At 38.7% G+C, this 20,284-nt stretch overlaps 3 protein-coding genes across 3 annotated transcripts in view; 1 reads left to right on the forward strand and 2 right to left on the reverse strand.

Moving 5' to 3' along the window:
- Positions 1–4,009: 4,009 nt before the first annotated feature.
- Positions 4,010–5,332, reverse strand: kcnj2b (potassium inwardly rectifying channel subfamily J member 2b). The gene has a single exon (XM_043234824.1). It carries the CDS (start codon positions 5,330–5,332, stop codon positions 4,010–4,012), a length of 1,323 nt encoding a protein of 440 aa, XP_043090759.1.
- Positions 5,333–6,869: 1,537 nt separating this feature from the next.
- On the reverse strand, positions 6,870–18,877 carry LOC122333912 (Fc receptor-like protein 5). Its single transcript, XM_043231774.1, has 15 exons — positions 18,847–18,877; positions 18,293–18,328; positions 17,637–17,909; positions 17,430–17,564; positions 17,066–17,236; positions 16,019–16,300; positions 11,577–11,819; positions 9,603–9,875; positions 9,396–9,530; positions 8,942–9,109; positions 8,265–8,832; positions 8,030–8,131; positions 7,631–7,690; positions 7,397–7,516; positions 6,870–7,271 (listed from the first exon to the last, which is right to left on the reverse strand). The coding sequence occupies exons 1-11, from the start codon at positions 18,875–18,877 to the stop codon at positions 8,411–8,413; spliced, it is 2,169 nt and encodes a 722-aa protein (XP_043087709.1). The 3' UTR covers positions 6,870–7,271; positions 7,397–7,516; positions 7,631–7,690; positions 8,030–8,131; positions 8,265–8,410.
- A 601-nt stretch (positions 18,878–19,478) lies between these two features.
- The window catches only part of LOC122333921 (sialoadhesin-like), a 10,528-nt gene continuing 9,722 nt past the window's right edge, over positions 19,479–20,284 (forward strand). Inside the window, exon 1 of the mRNA XM_043231787.1 lies at positions 19,479–19,611. Coding sequence (XP_043087722.1) covers positions 19,479–19,611 — 133 coding nt within the window. The remainder of the gene's footprint in view (positions 19,612–20,284) is intronic.

Below are 20,284 nucleotides of genomic sequence, written 5' to 3' on the forward strand. Positions count from 1 at the left end.
CACATATACACTGATTATTCAGACTGTAGAAAAAAGTTAAACAGCACAGTGAAAGATGCAAGGGTACACACATTTATGTACCTACTTATCTCTTAAGTGATTGCATTATCACACTAATCTGGATGTTTAAAAATCATGCTTAATATTGTTTTCGGTTCAGCTATCACACAGGTTGGGTGAGGTGCATTGCATTGTGGGATACATTACACACAGGGCGCTGTGTAAAATAATACATATTTTGGTAAATGTATTAGGTAAGCCAAGTTGTCCATGTTGCAAAGTTTTAGTATAGTGATAGTCAACACTTGGTTCAGTGATAGAGGTCATTAATGGAAACAGATTTATGTAATCAGCGTTGGAGGGAATGTGTTAGCTGTCAATACTGTTCACTCAGGAAATGTCAGACTGTGGAGACACCAAAAGAAAAGAAACCCGCCCCTTTATCTTGTGACATTTTAATCTTTATTCATAGGTTAGTCTCTGCAAGAATGCCTCTTCAGTTTAGACCAATTCTGCCTTGTTTTTAAACTCTTTAAACTATTTTTTTAAGCAACTTTACAAGAGATCATGGACCAAATAGATAACCACCAATCATATAAACTGCTAACCGAACTCTTTTGACAAAATCTTGCTGAAATATTGACTATAATAGGCCTATATACAATTTTTCATATTGCATATAACCTATTTCAGTTTATTATTAAAAACAAACTAAAATGTCGTAGAAGTGTTGGGCCAATTTCGAGGTTTATCCACTAAAATATTATAGGCTATAAAAATAAAGCAAAATAAAATAAAATCAGCTGTGTCGTTTCAATGAAGTAAATCTTTATTACTGGCAATAAAACGAAAAAAGTGTTGTTTGTCTCGGTTATGCTCAACATTCATTTATAAAAGCTGTAGTTAAGAAGTATGTCCCTTTATGCTTTCCGTAGGTGCTAATCAGCGTTAATAAAGTTAGCTCACTAGTTTTAAGCTAGTCCACAGCGAGATGTATTTGCTGGAGTTTTTAGAGGATGTTTCAAGCTATTTTTAAAAGTGGAGCCAATTATTCGGCTTGTGTGAGAAATATTTGGTGCATTACATTATACTATATCTCAACGGACCGCAATTTAAACATAAAAGCCATTCTTCATTAGGCCTGATTTATCGAGCAGAGTGAATCTTTGAATGACCGCCCATTACGCTCACCATCCCACAGCGCCAAAGGTTCTCTGATGTCACTCAAACACTTCGGTTTGTGACTCGCTGCAAACAAAAATCAGATACCTGATCGATTCGAATTCAAGAGTGAGAAACATATTGACGCAAATTCTTAAACTCGTTTGGCTTGAACCGAAAACCGTTCACCATGTGCATCATAGATTCCCCTGCAGAACATGTTAGAGGGATAATCCTAATCTCACAAACAGGCTTCATTCATCAAGAGTGACATCCGAGATTAAACCGTAGAGAACACACCTGAATTGATAACGCTCACTGCAACAGCTGCTACGTATTACTTCCTATACTTCAATTTGAAGCTCGGATTATTTAGGATTTGAACTCGTTTTAAAGGTCAGAGTGACTTTTCTCACAGACGGCTGCCGTAATGCCGTATTTGCGCACAGAAATATCTTTATATTTAGTTTTTGATTGTTCATTAAGCATCTGATGCCCAATGAAGTAATTTAACTGATTTTTTCCCCTCCCTATAGCAAAGAGGACGTGTCATTGGATAATGTGGAAAATTCCCTCGGGCCAAATCAGACTTTCAGCAGAACAAAATCCAATCCTCTCGTCGTATCTCCTGTGTCCAATCAATTCTCTGTTTACACAAACTAGGGCCATGGATTCAAATTATTCCAGTCAGACAATCTTTGTCTGGATGATCTCAATGACAACTATTTACAGTCTGAAAATGAATGAATTGCATCGGTCTAAATGTACAGTAGGTGTCGAATGTGTACGTGATGTCATACTTCGTTGTTTTCTATTAGGATTACATAATTTGCGATGTGATTAAAATGCGGTTATCTCAGTAAAATGCTGCAGTACTAATTTAAACTGACATATTGCATGTCAAACATTTTGAAATATGGACTTGTTCACCTTGATATCGACACAAACCAGGGCAAACTACAAATTAATTTGAAATCACACTGCAGATGATATTTTCAATCACTGGTGAGTTTTATTGTGATAGCTACTGTAACAGTTTTATATATAAAAACCTTAGATTAGATATTGGTACCCTAATTTGTCTGGTTTTTTAAAACCTTCCAGCAATTCAAGTCATTATTGCTTTGGTCGTAACACTGTCATACAAAACAAAATAGTGCTTTAACTTTTTTATCAACTTCTGTCTTTCAGCAGCAGATAAGTAACATTCATGTCTTCATTCATAAACACTAACTTTAATGTCTTCAGTCACTGAAGCTCTATTGCACATCGAAAGCACATATACTGCTATGAACATGACATTCTTTACGCATTATTAAAAGATTTGCTTCGTACAGTGTATATATTTATAACTCTTTGACTGTTCATGTTGTATGAATGCCAGCTTTCATCCAAACCCTGAGATGTTAAGTATATTTTTGACAGATCACAGAAGATGCAGCACACGGACTGAAGAGTTTTATGGTACGTTGACTACATGAAAACATTAAGTGCCCTAGATTAGCATTAACACTTACTCTCATTAAAAATGCATGGCTAATCTTCAATACTGATATTATAACGTATTTACCAAGACAAGTCAATTATGTACTGTATATCAACATTATTTTCTTTTACACAGAATAGCGTTTGTGGAAAGAGGAGGGAAATGCCATGTTGTTAAGAGACCAGCTCATTAACAGGTTTGCAAACCATCTGTGAACACACAGTACTTCACATGGGCATATACCACCACCACCATAAAAATCCTGTTTTCAGTCACAACTACTACTGAGGCTTGGTTGTTGACTTTGCGTTTCGATCATTTATTTGACATCATGCGAGTTTTAAATGTAAAAAAACATCCCTCGGTTGTAGATTTAAAGGCATAGTTCTCCCAAAAATGAAAATTCACGATTCTAACAGAACTGTCATTTTTGAATGAGCTATTCCTTTAATGGCACGGACCAGATCAAAAGGAAACATTTGGTCACTATCCTTCACCATACTGTTACACGTGTGTTTCATTGTGGTTTTTGCACAAGGTATTATCCTGAAGGTGCTGCTAGTAGCCAGTGCGCAGGGACAATCAGACAAAACTGTTTGTCCTGTAAAATCATTGGGATTTGTTGCATTATGGCTCTGCTACAAAACCTAGCGAGCTATAGACATCACAGACTGGCTTCAGTAAAAGCTGTTCCCAAAGTATGTAGGTAGCAACATTATTCTACAACCCAAGGAAGCCCACTTTATACTTACAGAATGTATTCTTAATGGAGAAAGCAATCCCAGAATGCGCTGTGACAAGCTCAGTGGAAAAAAAGCATCCAAAGTGGTGGAGAGAAAACTAGCTCTAGCTGATTAGACTGTTTCTACTTAGCTATGTGAATACAATGTGGTTTAAAACCATCTCAAAATATTAAACATGTTTGATGTCCTCTGAATAGATGGTATCAAAGTTTGAAGCCAAAAAAACTATAAGCTATCAGGCTACATGACTGTCTGTGAACATCATCCCATTTTCTTTGAAATAAGTCAGCTTAGCCTCAACTCTTCCAGATTGTTAATCAGGAATTTGTGCAAAAGCTGCATAGTGTAATCTACCCTCAGTTTGAAGCAGATCTTATATTATATATGTGTTCTTGTCCATATTATAAATATACGTACAGACAGTTACATCAGATTTGAAAGTTAATGTTTGTTGATCTGTCTTAGATAACAAGCGTATGTAAAAGTTACAAGACATCTGCAACCAAACTTGTGTTTCTCTCAAACCACTGGCAAAATGTTACTCTCAAAAACAGCAGCAAAACAGCATTATCTTATGCTATACACCATATACCATGCATATTTTCTTTTTTTAAAGCGGTCATAACTCAGGCTGTTGTCTTAAAGGTATGAGTTGTAGCGGTAAAGTATCCTGACTGGAAGCTGTGCTTTTGACATCATCGGCATTGGATCCATCCAAGGCCACACTGTCCCTTCTGATGTTCTTCTGGTCGTCTTCCTCATCGTCGTCATCGTCCTCCGTTTCCTCTTTATCCATGAAGGCTACTTCGTTTTCATAACAAAAAGAGTTGGAGCTAGACCTGATGTACTTCTTTTCGGCCAAGTCTCGAGCGCTGCATTGAGGCGTGCTGGGGACCTCGTAGGTGTTCTCGAAGCGCGAGTAGTCCACCTTGTAATGGTTTTTCTCCTCAAAAAGGACCGACTCAAAGCGATGGCCCCACAGGATTTCGCTCGTCACGTAAGAGCTGCGACACTGAGTGGTCATGGCCGTAGCTTCCACCATGCCCTCCAAAATCACCACTATCTCCAGCTCCGAACTTTCCAGTTCCAGTTTGCTCATGTCGTACAAAGGACTGTCCTCATCAATCTCATGCACGATAGTGATGGGAGACACCAAAAATATGCGGTCAATACCAGTGTCGAATCCAACATCAATGTCTATCTGATCCAGCGGGATGAACTCTCCTTCAGCGGTGGTGCGGGATTTGAGCAGCTGGGCACGAACGTGAGCTTCCACCAGGTGACTTTTCCGGAGGTTCCCGACCCTCCACATTAGACACAGTTTACCGTCTCTCATGGCTATTGTGGCATAGTGACTGAACACAAGGGTTTCGTTTCTTTTCTTAGGCTTTGCCATCTTAGCCATGACCGCACCAATGATGAAGGCGTCAATGATGCATCCCAAGATGCTCTGGAAAACCACCATGAAGACAGCAAAGGGGCAGTCCTCCGTTACATATCGATAGCCATAACCAATAGTCGTTTGGGTCTCCACGGAAAATAGGAAGGCTGCCGTGAAGCTGTCAACGTTCGAAATGCATATCTGCTCTTGATTCTCTGAGTCACCGGATGAAAGCGCAACAAACCAAAATATAAGTCCAAAGAGCAACCAGGATAGCAGGAAAGACAGGCAGAAGAGGACCATCATCCATCTCCAGCGAATGTCAACGCATGTTGTGAAGATGTCAGCCAGGTAGCGTTGACCTTTTTCGCTCATGTTAATGAACTGCACGTTGCAATGTCCGTCCTTGTTGACGAAGCGGGTTTGTGCCTGCTGCTGCGTGTGCACTTTGCCGCCCACATTTCCATTGCCGTAGCCATTTTGCATGGCGATGGGGGACAGCTTCATCCCGCCTTCCTCAGAAGAAACTATGCTGTACCGGTGTGTTCTCACACTTCCCATCACTGCTGCAGGAGAGGGCTGAGACTCGTCTGCTTTGGAAAACAGTCTGAGTTTCTGGAGGACGCGTTGGAGAAACACTTTCGACCTCTCACATGTACCACCACACAAACAAAAATACGTATTTCCCTGGAATCAAGCAAACTTGGAGATGCCTGTTTCAAAGAAACAATGTTTTCCCTGGGGCTATGAAGATCCCTCCTCTTCCATGGAACGATTGGATCTCATTGGCAAAGCAGGGCTGTAAAATAACACATACACAACATAAGAGACCTGAAGAAATGAGCCTGAAGAATGAGAGGCCAAGCTGTTCGGTTTGCACAAAGAAAATTATTATTTATTAACTGTGACATTAAAGGGTTTTAAAGATTAACTGTCAAGATCAGGAAAAAAATATTTCCATGCATGTAAGGTCATTTCTCCTTTGGGCGACATTAATATCAAGAGTGATGTAACATCTGACATGACCTGACAGAGCTATTCAGAAACACACAAGTACAGATTAGAGCTGCATATCAGTCAGCGAATTATACACCACAGATATGATAATAAAATAAATATTTAATATTAGACAAATGAAGATGGACAGATACACTTTTAAAAATGCAAATGTTCTGTACAGTTTCTCAATATACATGAGGTCATGAAAACAGCATCCAAAGTACTTCTATTAAAAACAAAGTGCTGTTTTAAGTTTTAGCAAGTTAGCATAAAGTGAATGAGTTGCATTTGACCTTCTAATGCGTGAATGTAATCCAAATATCATCCAAATATAGATTCAATACACTAACAGAAACAAGTTTTGCAATCAACCAAATTAACATTAAATGAACAGTTTGAAGCTTAAACATAAGCACAACAAAACAACCCCAATTCAAAATGTGATCCCAGATATATCTTACTTTTTCAGTTTTTTGTAACTTGTTAAGATAAGCTAGTGCCTGTTTGTTTACACATTAATAAATAGAAAATGGTACAAAATACTACACTGTTGAAAATTACCGCACACTGAAATATAATGAATCGATCATTAAAAGACACAAGGGTAAGCATAACGGGCGGAGTAACATTTAATTTGCAACTGTCAAACAAGTTATTTATTTCTCAATAAAATCGCCCTTAAAGTGCACTGGTGACATTTCTAATGGCTGCAACAACAGTTTTAGCTACTGGTAAACAAAGATATCGCCTCACGATTAAAAACGAAGCTTACCTTCACGAGTTCAAGAGCGACGGGAGTTTAGATCAGCACATTTCTGCGGTTGTTGTTATCCGGTGGGAAAGATCAGCCAAACATGATGGGGCTTGATGGTGGTTTCGATCATCTCACTCAGCGTTGGCCAAAGCTCAAGCCGATCGAAGAATAGTTTTAAAAAGCCCGTTAATCTCCGCCCTGCTGTCAGGTCATGACGGTCAGCTGTCTGATTACAGCATCTCTCACAGGCGGCCCTCTCGATAACATGATGCAATACACAATAACCGGCTTTAAATAATCGAGACTATAAATTATAGACTTTTTTTTTTCTGTTCGTATTTATTAAGTTCTTGACACGTTGATACTCTTAATTGATAGCGAAAAGCAGAGAAAGAAAGAAAGAAAAGAACAGGGACAGGTCCTCATGCTCTGCACCCTAGCAACCAAGCAATTATTTGTATGGAATGTAAGGATATAATACAGCCTACGCAATTATAATTACATTATAATAACAACAATAGTTCTATTTCATTCACCTCAGAAATGAATGTAATATTTGAGTGTCACAGTAAATGGAATCGGAGCATTGCTTTAAAGATGGCATCACTGAAGCTCATCGATGTGACATCTACTGATAAGTCAAGTGTATCACAAAGATGATAAAGCACTGCTGATCCCGCTCACTCTCCAGCTCTTCTCAACCTAGACTCATCAGCATCCCGGGTCTGCAGTCATTAGATTCAGCGGCTGAAAATATACAAGGAAATTCAAAACGCATGTTTAAAATTTTCAGATGCAGTATTTCATTTCATTGTTAAATCCTCAACGCTGCTTGTAGATGCATTTGTCAGCGTTTTTCCTTTGACACTCACCTTGATGGGTCACCAGAGTCAGTTTAGAGTAAACAGTGTGACAGCCTTTATTGGGTTTCCCTAAAAGACTTGTAGGTTCGATCTCTGTATAGATATGTTCGGTAGATCCACTTACATTGTCTACGATGAAAAACAGAGAAAGGAATAATGGGTTTAAATTATTTTTCCCTGCGACTATCACACTAGGAATGAAAAAGCAAACAAACATGGATTTGATTCCCACTTTTTTCTTACCTGTAATTATGACATTGTTATTAGTTGTCGCATAAACGGATTCATAAATATGGGCTGTTCCTGTAATAAATAATAATTTAATTAATTTTCAGTATTCTCCTTAAATCATTTGATTATAGGCCTACATTTTATGAATTCAATCCCACAGGAAAAATATGGTTCAGGATGGCTTAAAAATAAAAACGTTAAAAACTAAATAACTAATGTGCTGTTAACATTACAGAGAATAAATATCTAAATCTTGATAACAAAAATATTGAACTATCGTCATGTTAAACTTCAGTTTCGTTTTAAGTTGTGTGATCAGTCCTGTTAGCTGAAAGTTATTTCTAAGCGTCTTTCACCTCAGCTTGTAATCATTTCTGGGTATTTATTCATGGTTAACAGATAAAGACCGACCAGACAGCAGTGTGTTGTTTCCGTCTTCACTCTGGTCCTGCTCTGATGTCTGACTGATGTTCTGCTGTTGACTGACACTAGAGGGAGACTGAGATCTTACACCTAGTCAAACATACAATGATTATGTATAAAAAAGACGTTAATCTCCTTTATGCATTCGTCTTTGGAATTTAGCATTCTGCTATAATTCATTCATGATAAACGTGTCATTAAATCGTAATGTCATATGATAAACCTTTGCTTTTTCTGTAGCAGCACAGCAGGATCATGAAGACAATGATCAAACATGTGACAGACAGTCCTGCAGTCACTCCAATTATCATGGGATTGAAATCGTCAGAAACTGAGACTGCTGAAGATACATTTAGATGTCAGTGCATTTCAGTAATCATCACATAATGAACAGTTCTCTCCAGAATCACAGCAGCTAAATAACAGACGAAACATGCTGATTACAAATAATAATACTATGGTGACATTAATTAAAGCGTAAATAAACATAGATGTTTTTTTAGACTCACAGTGTAAAGTGATATTAACAGGATGATAGTTCTCTCCAGATTCAGACTGACACCAGTACACTCCAGTGTCTGATACGATAGTGGATCTGATTGTACATGAAGATCCTGCTTGTGATCCCCACACTGATGATGAGCAATCTTCTAGATGTCCACTATCTGTGTATCTTCTCACTGTCCATCTATCAGAGTTACTCTGGTCCTCACAGCTCAGAGAGAGAGAGACCGATGTGAAGTGTTGAGTTCTGTTTGGACTGATGATCAGAGAGACTGGAGGAGAAACACCTGAGAAGACAATCAATTCTTCACAAACATACTTAGAGTATGTTTTAATTGTACATCAACCTCTGAAAAGATCAAGAACAATGTGGTTCTTTCTGGTGTTTGAACTCACCAGTGACCCATAGTGGTTGTGTGTTGCTGAAGGTTGTGTTATAGGCTGGTTTTCCTCTCTCTGCTCTACACACATAAACTCCTGTGTGTTTTAGAGCAGCAGAACTGACAGTGTAGATTCCTTCAGCTCCTCTGCTGCTGTCTGAGAGCAGATGATAATGATAACTACCTGTAAATAGTGAAAATATTCAGTTATCACTTCAAGGATATATTTCTATCAGTTAACATATTCAATATATTGAGGTTGTATATTTGATATGGATCATGGACCATGTGTCCCTCCATTACATACATTTATTAATTAATAATAGCTCCATAGGACAATGTGTAATTTTGTGTTTTAACCACAGCTGGCCACAGATGCTAAAGAATGCGGCCAGATGCAGCTTTAACTAATACATATGACTTAAGTATAACAAGCTAATGAAGACCACGTGAAGCACATTATATTGTACCTGATGCAGTAGTTTGAGTAAACCAGATGAATGTCCAGCCTGTAGATGAACCTTTAACCTCACAGATCAGAGTCACTGGATCTCCTTCAGTCAACCACTTCTCAGGAGAAACACGTAAAACTGTCTGGGCTTTATCTGAAATAGAGAAATCACTCATTAATAACATGTTAAACTTCTGTGTGTTTAAATGAAGAGATGATAACTCACCTGATACTGTCAGTGTCACTTCATCACTGATGATTGATGTTCGTGATCCTTCTCTCTCTGCTCCATAACAGGAGTATTTACCCTCATCAGACTCAGTAACAGACCTGAATGTGTGTTCCTGTCCTTCACTGAAAACACTGACTGAACCGTCTTTATACCAGCTGTACTTCCAGATAGTGACTCCTTCAGCATCAATGTCACATCTGAGAGTGACTGTCTCTCTTCTGAATACATGTTGATCAGGTTTAATGCTCACTTTGGGTTTTGAACTTTCTGTAAAATGACAACAATTCACAATTAAAATAATGTGATGTCTTTAACAATAAAGTTACTGTGTTGAACTGAAGTGTTGTTTTTTACAACTGCTATAGTCACTTGTTCAGTGTCTTATCAAAACAAAAATACTTCCCATATATTGTCAGTGTTACTGGTTCACTGTAATGTGTGTAACATTCATAATTCTGTGGCAGCACAGTCAGAGTTGGTGTGGCAATATGTGTCAATATAAGGTCATTTTGAGTGTAAGTTGTGAATGTTATAAGCAGATTTCATCCTCTCATTAGTGAATAATTAGTGCATTTTAATTTCAAAGAAAATGGAAGAAATATAGCAGCTAGCAGCAATTATGGAGATGAACAATGCCAAAGTTCACTCGAGACAATGCAAAGAGTTAAGGACCACAGAGGTGTAAGTTTAAGTCAGGCTTCAAATCAACAATCTTTAGATTAATAACTCAAAGCTTAACACACGTCACGCCAGCAGTCACAGATCAGTCACTGAACATTTATACAGCAGTATAGTTGTAAAGTTAATTTCTAAAGTATTCAGTTATGGAGAAAAAACCAACACTGTCATGAAAAAAAAACAAAATATATATATTTTTTTTATTTGTGAGGGAGGTGTAGGTCATAGTTTAGATATCAAAGTATAACAGTGTAACTTCACCATCACAGCATTAGACACAAAACACATTGTACCAGAGGCCTGCTGGCATTATAAACAGCTTCATGTATTTTAAAGGTTCTGTATTAAAGTGTGTAGCTCACTTTTAGTGATGTGACTCCATTTGCATTTTATGTTTACAATGAGAGAGACAGAGAGAGAGAGAGAGAGAGAGAGAGAGAGAGAGAGAGAGAGAGAGAGAGAGAAGGAGAGAGAGAGAGCGAGAGAGAGAGAGAGAGAGAGAGAGAGAGAGAGAGAGAGAGAGAGAGAGAGAGAGAGAGAGAAGAGAGAGAGAGAGAGAGAGAGAGAGAGAGAGAGAGAGAGAGAGAGAGAGAGAGAGAGAGAGAGAGAGAGAGAGAGAGAGAGAGAGAGAGAGAGAGAGAGAGAGAGAGAGAGAGAGAGAGAGAGAGAGAGAGAGAGAGAGAGAGAGAGAGAGAGAGAGAGAGAGAGAGAGAGAGAGAGAGAGAGAGAGAGAGAGAGAGAGAGAGAGAGAGAGAGAGAGAGAGAGAGAGAGAGAGAGAGAGAGAGAGAGAGAGAGAGAGAGAGAGAGAAGGAGAGAGAGAGAGAGAGAGAGAGAGAGAGAGAGAGAGAGAGAGCGAGAGAGAGAGAGAGAGAGAGAGAGAGAGAGAGAGAGAGAGAGAGAGAGAGAGAGAGAGAGAGAGAGAGAGAGAGAGAGGAGAGGGAGATGGGTAGCGCTGCATCTCTTGCTCAAGAGTTTCTATTTGTATTTATTTTAAAACATCAACATCCGCTGTGATGATGAAAATAAGAGCACAGTTTAGGACACTTCAATCTAACAGTCTGAACACAAACAGAGACATAAATACACTTTTACTGACTGTGTACTAGAGAATATCTGCTTAAGACATGAACTACGAAAAACAAACCAACAGAACTGATTACAAAACACAAACTAAAGAAACACTGATCCATAACACAACAGCAGCAAGAAAAGAAAGAATGGACACTAAATTACTGTATCCTATTCATAATAAAAGAACAATTAATGATACTTAAACATTTCAGCTTCACCTCTGACTGAGATCCAGCTCTTGGGTGACTCTCCTTTCTCTGGGTGTTTGCAGTAGTAGAAACCCTCATGTGACTTTGAGACATTAGAGATGATCATCTCTGTAGTTTGACTCTGGATGAGTGATCCATCTTTATAGAAATCAGCTCTGAAGTTTGGCGAGGTTGAATGTTGATATAAACAGCATAGAGTCAGAGAATCTCCTTCAGTCAGAGGATGAACAGGACTCTCCAGAATCACACCAGCTACAGAAACAGAGGGAACATGGGCTTTCAAAACACCCAGGAACACCTTAAAGCCAACTTGATGATCAAAGCAACATCTATGTAATATTAAAGTCAGGAAATAGGAAATCATATTGTTATTTTACCATGCAGTTTTGGCAAGCTTACTAAACTATAGAATGCAGGCTTGGTATGGAAATCTTTCAGCTCAATCAAACTTTGCGGCTTTGTTTTAAGAAAGAATACATCACTTCAATCCATTTATAATTAATTGGTTTTTAAGAACACACAAGCAACATTAAGTGATTTAAGCCATGTTTAAGTTTTAAAATATCAATTGCTGCCTCAGGGAACCGTTACAGAATTCCATTACGTAGAAGTTATAATTTTAAGAATTAATCTATAACTGTATCTATTAGGATCTTAAATAGTAAACTGTAATAACTCTGTTGGTATTTCTCTAACAAAGTGTTGTTGTTTTTGTGTGGATGTTGTGTATTGCTGCAGTTTTGAGACAAAGACAAATTTCCTCCAAAGGACAATAAAATAGTAACTCTATCTCTAATTGTAATAATAATAATAATAATAATAATAATAATAATAATAATAATAATAATAATAATAATAATATTAATAATAATAATAATAATATTTTTTTCTTGCAGGAAAAAATTTGTTACGAACAGCACCTCTGTGGCTCTCTCCGACCACCACCGGAGGGAGCCCTCACCACAGTACTGACCGCTCAGGACTCAGTTTCCCACAACCCCGTGCCTTGGACTGATTAGTGCCGCCAGGTGTTCCTCATTCCCATCACCCTTTATAATGAACTTCCCCACCATCACTCATTGCGAAGTCTTGTTTGTCTCTACAGCAATTCCGAGCGTTTATTCTTGTGTTTGATTACCTGTTGCCGACCTAGACCGTGTTTGTTCCTGTGATTGATATCTGCCTGCCTACTGACCTTCCGCCTGTTATCGTTTACGTCTTTTGGATCTCCCTTGTGTATTACTGTTTGCTCCTGTTTGACCCTGCCTGCCCAACCACGAATAAACTTAGTCGCATATGGATCCAACTGTCTTCGACCCGTCATTACAGAAGACTTCGCCCCAACCGGATCCAGCGGATATGTATCAGTTGATGTCAGAAGTCTCGTCCCAAGCCTCAATACTCGCCACGCACCAGCATCAGCTTCATAAGCTCACCACTTTAACTGAGGAACTGGTGAAATCGATCCACACGTTAACTCTCGCTGCTGGGAATCGAAGCCAACATGCCGCTCAACCCGTTCAACCAACCGTGACTCCGCCTCAACCAAACCTCAATCCGCGTCTCAGTCTGCCCGATAAATTTGACGGATCATCCGCAAAATGTAAGGGTTTTTTTTATTACAATGCTCTTTGTTTATTAACCAACAACTTAGTTTATACCCCACAGAAGACAGCAAGGTTGCTCTGATCTGTTCTCTGCTCACTGGGAGAGCGCTCGAATGGGCCACAGCCACCTGGGAGGCGCGTCGTATGTCTTTTCCCTCTTACAACGATTTTATGCATGAATTCAGGGAGGTCTTCGAACATGTAGCTGGAGGGAAAGAACCCGGAGAACAGCTCTCAAGGTACCAGCACTGCGGCCGATTATACTCTCACCTTTCGTACGCTTGCCGCCCAATCAGGTTGGGGTGAATCACCTCTCAAGCTGATGTATCGAAAAGGCTTGAATATTGATCTACAAAAGGAACTGGCTTGTCGCGATGAGGGCAGATCACTTGAGGAGTTCATGGAGATCGCTATTAAGCTGGATAATATTCTCAGGGCGCGCCGCGGCAAGTATGCAAGTTTCCCCGTTCAAAACCCTGTTTGATCAACGGCACCTGAGCCCATGCAGATCAGTTCAGCCCACTTAGACCCCGAGGAGCGAGATCGAAGAGTGCGTGAACGCTTGTGTCTCTACTGTGGTCAGGCCGGGCACTTCCGAATTTCTTGCCCCACACGTCCTCAGCGCCATCAAGCTGCATCGGTGAGATCTCAAACTCATTCTGATTCTTTTGAAATCCATGTCCAACTAAAAGTGAAACGGACATGGATTACTGCTGTAGCCCTCATTGATTCAGGAACGGCCGGCAATTTTATCGATAAAACTTTTGCTGAATCTAACGGAATCTCTCTTGTTCCATGTGATCCTCATGTGGCAGTGGCGGCGCTAGACGGGCGCCCACTCGGACCTGGAAATGTCTCATCGGCCACGGAAATCCTAATACTGCAAGCAAGCCCCCTTCATTCTGAATCTATTCTCCTTTTTGTAATCCAATCTCCCAAACATCACATCGTCCTTGGACTACCTTGGCTTGAGATTCACAATCCCACCATATCCTGGGCCGATCATCAAATAACACATTGGTCATCAAACTGTCACAAGCAATGCCTGAACAATCCCGTACATCAATCTCCTTCCAAACCACTTCCCTCTGAAGAAAAGGTCACCATTCCACCTGAACTTCCTGGTGAATATCAAGATTTAGCCATAGCATTCAGTGAAAAAGGTGCAACTCAACTACCACCTCACCGTCCGTATGATTGTGCCATTGACCTCATACCTGGACGCACTCCTCAACGAGGTCGTGTTTTCCCCCTCTCACAACCAGAATCAGAGGCAATGAAGTCTTACATCGAGGATGAACTCGCTAAGGGATTCATCCGCCCCTCTACTTCACCAGCATCTGCAGGGTTTTTCTTTGTCAAGAAGAAGGATGGTAGCCTTCGGCCCTGTATTGATTATCGCAATCTGAATGAGGTCACAGTTAAATACCGCTACCCGCTGCCACTAGTACCAGCCTCCCTGGAACAACTCCACAGAGCCAAGTTTTTCACGAAGTTAGATCTCCGAAACGCCTATAATCTGATCCGTATTAGAGAGGGAGATGAGTGGAAGACAGCCTTTTCCACAACATCCGGGCACTACGAATACCTCGTTATGCCGTTCGGGCTCGCGAACAGCCCGTCGGTCTTCCAGGCTTTTGTGAATGAGGTGTTTAGAGACATGTTAACTCAATTCCTCATCGTTTACATGGATGACATCCTTGTTTACTCCGATAGCCTTGATGCTCATGTCACTCATGTCAGGACAGTTCTCCAACGCCTAATAGATAATCAACTTTACGCCAAGCTTCAGAAATGCGAATTCCACAAGACCCAAGTGGCTTACCTAGGGTACATCATCAGTGCGGAGGGGGTAACGATGGACGAGCACAAGGTCAAAGCAGTCGTGGAGTGGCCGCGCCCCTCCACAGTCAAGGAGTTACAACGATTTCTGGGCTTCTCTAATTTCTATCGAAGGTTCATTCGCAATTTTAGTCTCGTAGCTGCTCCCCTCACTTCTTTAGTCAAAGGGAATTCACATCGCCTATCGTGGTCACCTGACAGCATCCAAGCATTTGACCTACTCAAAGAAAAGTTCACGTCCGCTCCGATACTCCATCACCCAGACCCCAACCGGGAGTTTATAGTTGAGGTTGATGCATTGAATGTAGGTATTGGAGCCATTCTGTCGCAACGTCATGGGCACCCAGCAAAACTTTACCCATGTGCCTACTTTTCTCGTAAGCTTAACTCAGCTTAGCGCAACTCTGTTACGAACAGCACCTCTGTGGCTCTCTCCGACCACCACCGGAGGGAGCCCTCACCAGAGTACTGACCGCTCAGGACTCAGTTTCCCACAACCCCGTGCCTTGGACTGATTAGTGCCGCCAGGTGTTCCTCATTCCCATCACCCTTTGTAATGAACTTCCCCACCATCACTCATTGCGAAGTCTTGTTTGTCTCTACAGCAATTCCGAGCGTTTATTCTTGTGTTTGATTACCTGTTGCCGACCTAGACCATGTTTGTTCCTGTGATTGATATCTGCCTGCCTACTCATCTTCTGCCTGTTATCGTTTACGTCTTTTGGATCTCCCTTGTGTATTACTGTTTGCTCCTGTTTGACCCTGCCTGCCCGACCACGAATAAACTCAGTCGCATATGGATCCAACTGTCTTCGACCCGTCATTACAAAATTTTTTAGTGCTGCTTTTGAAATTATTGAATGTTTATTGCTCATTTATGCACAGCTAGCGGAGTAATTGTTGAACAAGTTTACATGATTGATTGAATCAAGAACACTAGATATTTAAATCTAAAACAAAACGAGTGCTTTGTACAATGAGTGAAAACAGAAAGAGACTCACAGAGTACAGTGATATTAACAGGATGATAGTTCTCTCCAGATTCAGACTGACACCAGTACACTCCAGTGTCTGATGTTTTGCTGAAGCTGATTGTACATGAAGATCCTGCTTGTGATCCCCACACTGTTGATGAACAATCCACTAGTCCTTTCCTCTCTGTGTATCTTCTCACTGTCCATCTATCAGAGTTACTCTGGTCCTCACAGCTCAGAGAGAGAGAGACCGATGTGAAGTGTTGAGTTCTGTTTGGACTGATGATCAGAGAGACTGGAGGAGAAACACCTGAGAAGATAATAACTGCTACAGTTTGGAAATCAAGTCAGGACAGTTTTGACACAATGTACATTGTTTCAAAGCACCTTTTTATAAAGAAATTTTAATATTTAATAGTCGTCACTGTGCTGTCAGCAAGCAAATCAAAGACAGCTGTGACAAACAAAGTGCTGAAGAAAAAAAAAAAATCACATTTCACTTTTTCATTTAAAATATCAGTATTTAATGTTTTATAGAAAATATATTAAAACATTATTTATGAATCTGTAGTTGTGGGTAAATGCATTCATGTATTGCATTAAACAGTGTGTAAATTCATCTAAATTCCACTTCAGATATTAATATGCCATATGCATCATTATTGTAAATCACTGATTAAACTGACTAAAAATATAACTTTATTAATGGCCTTTTTCATTATAATTACTGGTAGATTTAATTAAATTCATTAACATAAACTATATCTTCTCTACCTCAGTTTGTAGCATGAATCATTCATTGCAACATTTAATCTGATTTCTGTCTTTAACAATATGTTCTCTTGAAAAACTATTTAGACGAAAAATCAAAATTTTCTCGATTTTTGATCTCTGTATTTATTAAAAACTGTGGGGAGCTGCATATAATCAGTGAGCATTTTATAGTAATGGATGTTAATCAAACTGTAAATGGCTGGTTCAGCGTGTCTGCTGATGTGCACACTGATGTGTCAGATATTGTATTAAAGCTCTTAAAAAAATGTCTTATTTATTCTGTAATTTAGTTTAAACTCACCAGTGACCCATATTAACTGTGTGTTGCTGAAGGTGGTGTTATATGCTGGTTTTCCTCTCTCTGCTCTACACACATAAACTCCTGTGTGTTTTAGAGCAGCAGAACTGAGAGTGTAGTTTCCTCCAGCTCCTCTGCTGCTGTCTGAGAGCGGCTTAAGAAGAGGTTTGTTGTCTTTGTAAAGCAAGAATCTGCAGTTAGCTCAAGATATGAGTCATTTCTAGATGAATCTTATAAGTTAGCTCTGTTGATATAATCACTTTATTCAGATTGATCTTTTTTTTTTTAAAAAAACAAACAAACCTGTAATATACTTTATTAAACAATTTTATTGATATGTCACCATGTGAAGCACATTATATTTTACCTGATGAAAAAGTTTGAGTGAACCAGATGAATGTCCAGCCTGTAGATGAGCCTTTAACCTCACAGATCAGAGTCCCTGGATCTCCTTCAGACAACCACTTCTGAGGAGAAACACTTAAAACTGTCTGGGCTTTATCTGAAATAGAGAAATCACTCATTAATAACATGTTAAACTTCTGTGTGTTTAAATGAAGAGATGATAACTCACCTGATACTGTCAGTGTCACTTCATCACTGATGATTGATGTTCGTGATCCTTCTCTCTCTGCTCCATAACAGGAGTATTTACCCTCATCAGACTCAGTAACAGACCTGAATGTGTGTTCCTGTCCTTCACTGAAAACACTGACTAAACCGTCTTTATACCAGCTGTACTGCCAGATAGTGACTCCTTCAGCATCAATGTCACATCTGAGAGTGACTGTCTCTCCTCTGAATACATGTTGATCAGGTTTAATGCTCACTTTGGGTTTTGGTCTTTCTGTAAAGTTACAACATTTCAGAATGAACATAATGTGATGTTTTTACTTTACAAATGTAGATCACACACTAAATCAGGTTAGACTGAAGTGTTGTTCTCTATAGCTGTTATAGTGATTTATAAAAGACCTGCTGATTTTCAACAAGTTTTCCAACAAAAGATCTTGTTTATCTGTGAAATCCAAATTACAGAGTGAATGTAGTAAATGTATATATCTATTGTTTTTAACTAATTTTGGACAAACCTCAGAATTGTTGCATGAATAATTCAACTTGTTAAATAGTGCATTTATAATCATAATTAAATGTAAGTAATTCTCAGTAGGTTTGTAACAATGTATAAACACTCGTATGAGATGAAATACATGAATCAATTTCACTCACCTTCAGTCTGTCCAGAGTGAGTGTTTAAAATCAGCACTAAAAACATAAAGAGAAAAGCATTACAATGAGAACATGGAGCTGATCAACTGTGTAGCGTCTTATAATTCTTATTGTATTATAAATCTTAGAATATCTATCTATATCTATAATAATAATAATAATAATAATAATGACTCTTATTGAGATATATATAAAGTTTGATTTAGAAAGATTTGGTCACAGCAGAGAACTGTTTAGGGCATAATAATCAAGTCAAACACTCGCTAATAGTTTAGTGAAAATTACGACAACAGCAAACGACAATAAGAGCAAAACAAACCAACAGAACTGATTCAACAAAGCAACTGAACAAACACACTGATCTACAACACAACAGAGTATTTCTCTTCACAAACAGCACACTTCATCTCTCAAACTCATCTTTTACTCATACAGGCTTTTCTGGACTAGAGCTGGACTTGAAACTTGGAGAACAGAAAACAACAACAACCCAGAAACACTGAATAAGTGAAATATATTTCAGTACTGAAATACATGGAGAGAATAATACTCACAGAGCACAAGAGCAAGTTGACTGAGCTCCATACTGACCGGGTGATGAGCGACGGGGAAAGACCCAGACTGTTAAAGACTCAAGAAAGACTTCCTGAAACCTGCTGCAGTCACAGCTTTACAAACATCTGGACAGATTAAAGACACAGATGTACCTCATGTCACAGAATATCTTTGTATTAATATGGTATAAGTAATATTAATATAACTGCTGCTCTTTCTTCACTGGTTAGTGTGGTGAAGCTGAAACAGAACAAACCAAACCACAGCTATGAGCTCATATCTATCTTTATCACGCTCTGACACGGATGGACTGATATATTTGTGAACACAGTTTGAAACAACTGCAAAGGATGTGCATTAAAACAAATGTAAAGATTAAGTTTCCAGTTCCTCCCAATGAACCCATCTTCTTAAACTTGAGTCTTTTATTGTCATTTGAACAGTTGTCATTTGAGATACTGAAGTTTAACAACAAAAGCTGTAATACAAAACAAATAACATGAACTGTGTGAGATCGCTAAAAGGAACATGAATCTCTGAACAACAAAACTAAATAATGCACTGCAATGTGTAGTCTTGAGTCTTTTATTGTCATTTGAACGGTTTACACATGGCTGTAATACAATATAACATGACATACAACATGTCTACATCACAACCTTGTTTGCTTTCTCTACATCTCAAAACTGAATTCATGTTCCTTTTAGAGAGAAAACCAGCATATAACACAACCTTCAGCAACACACAGTTAATATGGGTCACTGGTGAGTTTAAACTAAATTACAGAATAAATAAAACATTTTTTTAAGAGCTTTAATACTTTAATACATCTTCTTTTGGACATATATATAGGAAACTATCTTCAGTTCTGTATATATATTTTTGTGTGGAGCAGAGAGGAAAACCAGCCTATAACACAACCTTCAGCAACACACAGTTAATATATATTAAACTAAATATATATATATATATATTTTTTATATTCTATATATATATATATATATATATATATATATATATATATATATATATATATATTTATTTTTCTTTTCTTTCCTACGCTGGACGGTTGTGAAAAACATTTCACTGCATGTCGTACCATGTATGTATGTGTATGTGACAAATAAAATTTGAATTTGAATTTGATTTGAATTTGAAATAGTTTTTCAAGAGAACATATTGTTAAAGACGGAAATCAGATTAAATGTTGCACTGAATGATTCATGCTACAAACTGAGGTAGAGAAGATATAGTTTATGTTAATGAATTTAATTAAATACACCAGTAATTATAATGAAAAAAGCCATTATGTCACGCTGTGGTGGTTTGACGCAAGGAGCACTCGAGAGGTAAAATAAACTTAAATTGATTTAATCTTCTCAATGGGCAAAATACATATAAACAGGTAGGCAGACAGGCAGGACAAAAACCATGTAA

This window comes from Puntigrus tetrazona, chromosome 3 (assembly GCF_018831695.1).
Source record: "Puntigrus tetrazona isolate hp1 chromosome 3, ASM1883169v1, whole genome shotgun sequence".
NCBI classification, from domain to species: Eukaryota; Metazoa; Chordata; class Actinopteri; order Cypriniformes; family Cyprinidae; genus Puntigrus; species Puntigrus tetrazona.

Coding starts and splice junctions, on each gene's coding strand:
- kcnj2b (XM_043234824.1), bottom strand. CDS start 5,332: ATGGGAAGTGTGAGAACACACCGGTACAGCATAGTTTCTTCTGAGGAA.
- LOC122333912 (XM_043231774.1), bottom strand. CDS start 18,877: ATGGAGCTCAGTCAACTTGCTCTTGTGCTCT. Junction 17,237..17,429: donor CACTCAAACTTTTTCATCAG/GTAAAATATAAT, acceptor TGCTTTACAAAG/ACAACAAACCTCTTCTTAAG. Junction 9,531..9,602: donor AGTGACACTGACAGTATCAG/GTGAGTTATCAT, acceptor TCTCTATTTCAG/ATAAAGCCCAGACAGTTTTA.